This window comes from Myodes glareolus, chromosome 24 (assembly GCF_982192425.1).
Source record: "Myodes glareolus chromosome 24, mMyoGla1.1, whole genome shotgun sequence".
In the NCBI taxonomy this organism is placed as follows: Eukaryota; Metazoa; Chordata; class Mammalia; order Rodentia; family Cricetidae; genus Myodes; species Myodes glareolus.
In genome coordinates, this window is record NC_142049.1 from 45,383,373 (window position 1) to 45,392,730 (window position 9,358).

Sequence of the window (9,358 nt, forward strand, 5' to 3'; positions counted from 1 at the left end):
ATCCATTGTTGTCAGAGAGAATGCATGGTATTATTTCAATTCTCTTGTATCTGTTGAAGCTTGCTTTATGTCCAAGTATGTAGCCAATTTTGTTTCTTTTATGTACTTGTATATTCTTGTGTTTGATGGATAAGTGTATAGAATTGCCTTAGCCTCCTGGTGGATTTCTACTTTGACAAGTAGGTAGCATCCTTTCTTATAGCTTCTGTTTAGTTTTGGTTTCAAGACTATTTTTCCAGATATTAAAGTGTCTACACCTGCTTGTTTCTTGGGTCCATTGGATTAGAATATCTTCTTCCAATTTTTACCCTAAACTGATGTATATCTTTGATAATATTGTATGTTTCTTGAATGCAGTAGCAGGACTGTTTCTGTTTTTTCTAATTTAATCTACTAGTCTATGTTTTGAAAATTGAGAACATTGATATTGAGAGCTATTAATGAGCAATGTTTATTTATTCTTACTATTTTACTGCTATGGTGTGGGTCCTCCTCCATTTGTATTTAATTATCTGGGTCTTTTTGCTTGCCTTGTTTTGGTTAACATCTTAAGATTGTAGTTTTCCTTCTACCATCTTCTGTAGAGCTGATATTGTAGGTAGATACTGATGAAGTTTGGCTTAATCATGGGATTTTTTTTCTCCATCTATTATGGTTGCAATTTTTCACAGTATAGTAGTCTGTACTGACATCTGTGGTCTCTTAAGAGTTTGAAAAATATTCATCCAGGACTCTTAAGAGTTTGAAAAATATTCATCCAGGCTTTTAGCATTTCCTTTGAAAAATCAGGTGTTTTTCTAATGTTTCTGCTCTTAAACAATGTTTGCTTGTTTTGTTGTTATTGTTCCCTAGCAAATTTTTAATATTCTTTTTTTACTCTGCTAATTTTTTTACTGCTTGTATCTTGACAGACTCTTCCCCTTTTAGGATATGGAAATTTTCTACTATGATTTTGTAGGAGATATTTAATGTTCCATTGACCTAATTGTTTTCCTTCCTAATTCCTATTATTCTTAGTTTTGGTGTTTTCATAGTGCCCAAGGTTTTCTGGAGGTTTTCTGCCTGAATTTTTCTTAGACTTAAATTTTTCTTTGACTTTTGTCTCCATGTGTTCTATTGTATCTTTGATGCCTGGGATTCTCTCTTCCTTGTCCTATAATCTGTTAGTGAGGCTTACATCAGAGGGTTTTCTTGGATTCCCTAAATTTTTCATTTACAGATTTACTTCATTTTGGGTTGTCTTTAGTGATTCTATTTCTACTTTCATATCCTCAATTATCTTTATAGTGACATTTTGTTTTGGTTATAGACTTCATTAAGATATTTATTCTTATCTCCTTTCATGTCCTGAAATATATTCATGATGGCTATTTTGAAGGTTTTTTTTAAATACTTCTACTATATTGAATTTCTTAAACTCACTGTCATAGGATTGCAAGGTTTTGGTGCAGACATATTATTTTGACTGTTAATGTTTGTGTATTTGTGCTAGTTACTTGGTGTCTAGGTTTGGGATGGGAGCAATTCAATGTGTGGATACTCTATTTTGTCTTTGTTGAATGAGTATTTCATTCTTTAATTTCTTTTGAACTCTATGGATCTTAACAATGTGGTGACTATGGACTGCCTCTGTGTTCCAGGAACATCTGCTAATTGGTGTACTGGGTAATATTGATGTCTAAGCATTGAGACTAACATTGATGAATGAATATGGGACACGTGGGGCAGGAGAGGGTCCTAGAAAAGGGGACAACCGGGTATGTTCAGAGGTTCATCAGAGTCCCTAGAAAGTATTCTTACTGCATTCAAATGTATTCAAAGATATTTTCAACCAAATCTTTTGTGTATATAATCACTCCCCTCAGAAAACAGAAGACAGGAAAAAAAATGGTAACTGACATCTTCCATACAGACTCATTAGAACTATGTAGGGATGTCTAGGATTAACAATGAGGAATGTATTACCTCAGAAAGTGTAGTTACAAGGATTGATTGGATGAAGAGAAATTAAAAAAATTCAAAATTGACTCTAGCAACCATGTTTGTGGATACAGCCCACAGGAAAGGTAGTGTTCCATTCTTGGGCACTACTCTAGGGATTTATCTCAGTGTGATTCATTGGTTTCTATGAACTTCTGCCAGGTATTTAATTCTCCTTATGTGGTGTCACTTCTGTGGAATGATTTCACTGCCTTGAAAATTTAGAAATCCTAGAGAATTAATTGAAGTGAAGAAATGGGAGTATGTAGGGATTTTTTAAAAAAGTTTATGGGGTATGATTTATACATAGAAATAGAGACTTAAACAGAAGGAAAGCTTGTTAGTAGTTAACACATGTAGGGAGATGTTTACATGTGACTCAGGAATGCATCAACTTTCTCGTTTTAGAAGAAAAGAATCTGTGTTCCAGGTACTGACTACAGGGTCCAGTGGATAATTGCAAAACCCTTATCCACATGCTGCAAATATTGTACTGTCATCTAGTATCAAGAGAAGCTGAGTGAAGCACAATTAATAAAAGCTCAGGGTCAGAAAATGGGGTTAAACATGAAGATCTGAAAAAAAAACCCAGCCAGTCCCTGGCTCTAACCTCTACCTCAATCTGAAAATGGGTATCCTGCCTTCATGAATCTCAAGAATGAGCCTGTGTCCTGAAAGTTGTTTACTCCAACTTTATAATCCTCTCTGGGACTTGGATTTAAGGTGTGCACAGCCATCATTAAAGGTATGCACCACCAAGGTTCTATGGCAACTAGTGTGCCTTCTTTGATCAAAGGTGTATTATATGGCTACTGAGATTAAAGTTATGTGTTCCCATAATCTGATCTGTAAGGCTGACCAGTGGGACTGTTTTACTCTCAGATCTTCAGGCAGGCTTTATTTACTAAAATACAATTGAAATGCCACTACAGGTGAGCATTGAGATTATTTTACTGACATTAAATTCTAAAAATTATGATGCTGCAGAAGTCACATATTGATGGTGAACTGCAAGTATCTACAAGCCTCTTGTTGACAGTCACAGTCTACATGTATGTCAAGAATTTCCTAGAAACAACACACAGGTTTTCATAGCTGTGTAATGGGTACCTTTAACGAAGGATGCAGGGGACTCAAGCTGTGAATGAGCTGATGATGGACCTTGTGATTTCTGCAACATCTTTGTACACTAAGCCTTAGTTTCTCTGATGCACATGTGCTGGAGGCTGCGGTTACAACCACAAACACCAGACGAGTCTAGACTTTATAGGACATTGATTTAATTAAAGGGACATAAAGAAGTTATGTTCATAAATAGAGATACAAACTTTATTCATCGCAGAAAAGGAAAGACAAAGTGACCTTAAAGAGAAAATTAACATTGTAGTTTCCCTTTCACTCATTATCCAGTGAGGATGAAGGACTGCAGAGCATGTGGCTGATGCTTCAACCTGACTTCAATCTCTGATAGATAATGCAACTTCTTTCCACCCATATTCTTCCAGGTTATGGAGCCTTCATCCATGTGGATAACTGACAGTTGTCTGTTCTAAATAAAGAAATAGATCATGAATCTAGTTGTCTGTATTACTTGCCCTTATTAATTTTTCCTTTTCTTGATTACTTTCTACTACTTGAATTTAGAATTTTGCTGCAACAAACCATTGTTTATGAGTTCATTTTGGATTTGACTTGGTCATTTTTACAGAGATTGCTATCTCCAAGTTTAGTTGGTCATGGACCATGGAAATTGATGGAGAGGACTATTGTAGGACAAAGACCCTAATACAGAGCCATGTAAAAATGTTTGTGTCCTTGGAACATGTCTTAAACCCTTCTGTGCTTCCTTCTCAATTCAAGTTCCCACTCCATCCCCTTCTTTCATTCCCTCTACACACCCTTTTACCCACCACCATCTAATCCTCAGAGAAGGTAAGGCACGTTGCTTTGGGAAATGTCCAAGGCCCTCCCTACTATATCTAGGCGGGCAAGGTATACATCCAAAGGGAATAGGATCCCAAAAAGTCAGTACACACAGTTGGGATAAATCATGGTGCCACTACAAGTGGTCCCTCAGTCTCCCCCAACCATGCAACTATCAACCACATTCAGAGGGACTAGTTTGGTCCTATGCTTGTTCCTTCCCAGTCCGGAAGGAGTTGGTAAGCTCCTATTAGCTCTGGTAAACTGTTTCAGTGGGTAAATCCATCATGGTCCTGACCTCTGTGCTCATATTCTCATTCCTCCCACTCTTCAGCTGGACTTGGGAACTCAGTCCAGTGCTACGATGTGGGTCTCAGCCTCTGTTAACCATCAGGTGCTGGGTTAAGGTTCTATGGTGATATTTAAGATAATCATCAGTCTGACTACAGGGCAAGTCAAGATCAGACCCCCCATCCTATATTATTTAGTGTCTTAGGCAGGGTTATCCTTGTGGATTCCTGGGAAATACTCTAGAGCCAAGTTTCTGCTAACCCTTTAATGGTTCCCTCAATCAAGATAGCTCTCTCCTTGCTCTCTGTCCTTCCTCCACCTCGACTATCCCATTCCCTCAAGTTCTCCTCAACCCTCCCTTCTTTTCTCCTCTTTCCATCCTACCTTCACTTCTTCCTCCCCCACACACATGCATGCTCCCAATTTTGTCAGGTGATCTTGTCTGTTTCCAATTTCCAGGTGGGCCTTTATATGTTTTTCTTTGGGTTTACCTTATTACTTAACTTCTCTAGGATCATGAACTATAGGCTCAATGTCATTTGTTTATAGACTGTATCCATTTATGAGTGAGTCCATATAATATTCATCTTTTGAGGTCTAAGTTACCTCACTCAGGATAGTGTTTTCTAATTTCATCCATTTGCATGCAAAATTCAAGATGCCATTGTTTTTTTACTGCTGAGTAGTATTCTAATGTGTAAATGTACCACATTTTCTTTATCCATTCTTCAGTTGAGGGGCATCTAGGATGTTTCAATGTTCTGGCTATTACAAATAATGCTAGTAACATAGGTGAACAAATGTTTTTGCAGTATGATTGAGCATCTTTTGGGTATATGCCCAAGAGTGGCATTGTTGGATCCTGAGGTAACTTAGATTGTGCTTGAACTCATCGAACTCTCCATAGCCCTCCTCTATTGTCTGATATTTCTTGTTTTCCTTGTTCTACTAATTTCTTTTTTTCATTAAGGGGGTGGGAAGATCAGTTAACCTCAAATCAGTGCCTAAATTTGGGCTGAAACACCTTAAGGCCATAAATATCATCTTTTTTATACATTCCTGGGTTTGAGATCACAAAGCTCATCATTAGTCATCTTGCAGCATAAGTCATTATTTCAAACACACTAGACTTTTCCAATGACAGAAAACTCAGCAATAAAATTTTCTTCCTTTTCAATAGGTTTTAATATTAACTTGCTTTAAATTTATGCAAAACATTTACTATCAATTTGAATCTACTCTTGGATCTATGATTAATTTATTCATTTGTTCAGTGTAAAGTCTTGATTCCCCACTGTCTCAACAGAGAGATGTATAATTGTGATATAGCAACAACAGAAATATGCTTAATATCTTCAATGACTTCCATGATTTCTAGTTTCAAATCTGAAATGGAGACTTATTAGCCTTTGTCTGTAGGTTTGCTTCTTTTCATACTGCTCTTAGCAAGATTTGTCATTTCCTTCATGACTCTCTCTCATGATTTCCATATTTTCCCATTTGGCAGCCTTCCCTGCCAGGACTGAGACTAGCTGATGGTCATGCTTCGGGCTTCCAAGTTCCTGTACCAGAAAGGAACCAGTTTTAGGACAGAAAGAATTTGGGCTTCATGGTTCTGTTTCTTTCTCACATGGTCAGTTACCCTGAATGTCTCTACTGGACCACCGTCTACTCTTACATGAGTACAGGGCATGGGTTGTAGATAGCCCAAAAATACAAATTGGATTCAAATTGATGCTTCATAAATATTTCATTTGATAAATTATTTAATCTACCCAATCCTGTTTCTTCTCCTCATGAACCAGCTCAGTCATTACCACAGAGCAGGGTAATTCTGGGAATCAGAGAGTGCACAGCATGTGCTCACGTCCTTTTATTTTCTGTTGCAGGAGCACTAGTGGAGATTTCCTAAGCATGGATGCCAACTTCTCAACCTGGGAGACTACCATCACAGCACCAAATGGAAGCATCTACTCTTATTATTCACATTGTGAAATCATGGACCAAGTCATGCTTTATCTTTCTCTCATCTTTATCCTAGTTGGGATAGCAGGAAATGCCATTGTGTTGTGGATTCTGGGCTTCCAAATGCACAGAAATGCCTTCTCTGTGTATATCCTCAACCTGGCTGTGGCTGACTTTCTTTTCCTGAGTTTTCAATTTGTAGATTGCTTGTTTTATGCCATTTACATCTTCTCCTTCATTTCCATCGACATGCCTTTGTTTCTTTTTGTTGTGCTAAGAGTTGCTTATTATTCTGGCCTGAGCATTCTCAGTGCCATTAGTGTTGAGCGCTGCCTGTCTGTTTTGTGGCCCATCTGGTATCACTGCCAGCGCCCAAGGCTCACATCAGCTGTCACATGTGCCTTGCTTTGGGCTCTCTCCCTGCTGTTGAATGTGCTACATGGGGAGGCATGTGGCTTACTTCTTAATAGCTTTTCATATTTGTCGTGTGATGCATTAATTTATATCTCAAATTATTGGACAATTGCTTTATTTGTGATTCTCTGTGGGTCCAGCCTCACCCTGCTGGTGAGGATCATCTGTGGCACACAGAGGATTCCTGTGACCAGGCTGTTTGTGATCATTGTACTCACAGTGCTGTTCTTCATGATCTTTGGCCTCCCTTGGGCATCTACTTTCTCCTCTACCAATGGCTTAAACATACGGATTATGCTAAAATTTGTGGTCTTCCTGCGCCAATACTTCTTCTATCCTGTGTTAACAGCTGTGCCAACCCGATCATTTACTTCTTCATTGGCTCCATCAGGCACCGCAGATTCCAGAGGAAGTCTCTGAAGCTGTTTCTTCAGAGAGCCTTGCAGGACACTCCTGAGGAGGAAGGTGGAGAGAGGGCCTGTTCAAGAGAGACTGAAGAACATGAAACACTGTAGTGCAGCGGCTGAGAGATGCTCTGATGAGACAGAAGCAGTTTTGAGAGAGAAGCTTTTTCCCATATGTGTGGGTTATTTTCACAACCTTGTTCAGTTTTTCACCTGACTTCAACCAGTTTTTAAAAAGAACAACCTTTTGTGTGGAAGTTGAGTGACCCAAAACTTTTTATGCAAGCACTGACTGCAGCATTTCTGAAGTTTCTTACACAGGGCCTCATCAAGTCCATTTAAAGGGGCTCCCTGTAAGTGCTCTGGGTATATGGATTGCTCCCACTGATGAGAAATCCCTACTTCATCATAAGGCATAAAATGTGCAGAAATGATTTACATTTCTTATGCACTGAAATTTATAGCAGTTAAATAATTGCTATAGTTTACTAAACTTTTTTCACAGCATTTTTCCTTGTTAAACATATATACCTTACAATGCCAGTTCTTATTAATGTCTATAGGTTTTGAAGAATCTATGTAGCTATGATCTTTCTTACAAAAATTGTTTAGTAAACAAATATGCATTTTCAAGAGAACTCTATCTTAAATCTCTTTTCACCAAGTGGTTTCCTTGCCTTCAAATTCACTGTTCTGTCTTTTTCCACATTGGAAGAGTCTGGTCAGGTATTGTAATGAGATCTGTCAATCTCCATGAATATCTGAAGGGAGAGGGAGAATGTCATCTGAGGTTCCCTTCACAAGGCCTTGCTTAGCATTCCTTGGTCAATTCATTTCTCTTCCTCTCTTTTTTGCCATGATCTCCCTCTCCCTGAATGCCTAATTCTTTAAGACTAATTTCCAAAGAAGTTCTTTAGGACAAGTTTCCTTGAAATCAACCATGCTTCAAATTTATGTGGGCCATTAGCAGAGCCCCCTGCTTTTATTTCTTGAATTATGCTTATTTTAGTAACATTTTTCTATAAAATGCTGTTCCAATTTTAAAGCTGAAGTATGTGATAATTTCAATTGAAACATAATTAAGAGAGCATAGTATGGACATATAAAAGGGGAAAACCTAACAAATTTCTTTAAGCAATTGTGAGTAGAAGACTGAGAATCAATAAAGGCCCAGAAGGTCTCTTACTCTGCTTATTCCATTTCCTATTCAGTCATAACTCTTTGGATCAGAGGTCAGTATTATACAAATTACTATCCTGAACTAAAATTTAGATTGCAAATTGGAGGACTGTAACATGAATATTGGTAAGCTTGTTGTGGAATGATTGTTACATTTGAACAAACTAATATATACATCATCTCGTGCAAATATTTATTATTTCTCCTTGTGAAAAATCTTCATTTTTAGCAAAAGACTATGTGCAATTCACTGCTACTGCATAGATATCTCATGCTGTTAATTACTGTGGTAGTTTGAATGACAATGGCCCCTGTAGTGACATGTATTTGAATTCTCGGTCCCCACTTTGTGGAGCTGTTTAGAAATGATGAGGAGCTGGGACCTCATTGTGGAGGAAGTGTCACTTTGGTACATTTTAAGGTTTCAAAAACCCACTTTATTTCTATTTCCTCTCTTTCTTTCCTACTTTCTCTCTTTTTCTTTCTTTCCCTTTGTATTAAGCTTGTGGACGCACTCAACCATTTCCTCAGTACCATGCCTGTATACTTGTTTGCCCACCACTATGTTTTATGATATGGCTATGAATACCAGTGAGTGAATTGTTCTGGTTTGAATAGAATGAGCCAAATAAGCTTTGATTGATTGGTGCAACATTGGTGGGATGTTTTGTGAAAGATCATGAGAGAAGTGCTTGTTGGAGGAAGTATGTCACTTGGGGTAGGCTTTGAGGTTTTAAAAACCTGTGCCCTTCCCAGTTTGTTGTCTCTTCATCTCTACCCCCCAAGCTTGTGGATCAGAATTAAGTGTAGACATAGCTTTTACTCCAATTCCATGCTTGCCCAAATGCCTGCTGTTATGCTCTCTGACATGATGGTCATGGACTGTACTATGAGTCCCCAAATACGTATGTTCTTTTGAAAGTTGCCTTGTTCATGGTGTCTCCTCACAGTAATCAAAAATGAACTAAGGCAATGAATTTTGCTTCATCTTACACCATGATCATGTACTGGGATACTATAAGCTTAGGGAACCGACAGAAAAATAAATCTAGGCTTTGATACAAATGGTGTGGTAGGTCCTTATGTCTATGTGTTACATTTATTGGTTAATGAATAAACTGGCTTGACCTATAGCATGGGAGAAGAAAGGGAGAGTTAAAGAGAAGCCATGGAGCCACCAGAGACAGATATTGGGAACTTTA

General features: G+C 38.0%; 1 protein-coding gene across 1 annotated transcript; it reads left to right on the top strand.

Moving 5' to 3' along the window:
• The first annotated feature begins 6,087 nt into the window (after positions 1 to 6,087).
• Positions 6,088 to 7,505, top strand: LOC148118205 (mas-related G protein-coupled receptor member B2-like). Its single transcript, XM_087901316.1, is given in 2 exon segments — positions 6,088 to 6,820; positions 6,823 to 7,505. Coding segments are annotated over 2 exon segments (978 nt in total). The 5' UTR covers positions 6,088 to 6,108; the 3' UTR covers positions 7,089 to 7,505.
• The last annotated feature ends 1,853 nt before the right edge of the window (positions 7,506 to 9,358 follow it).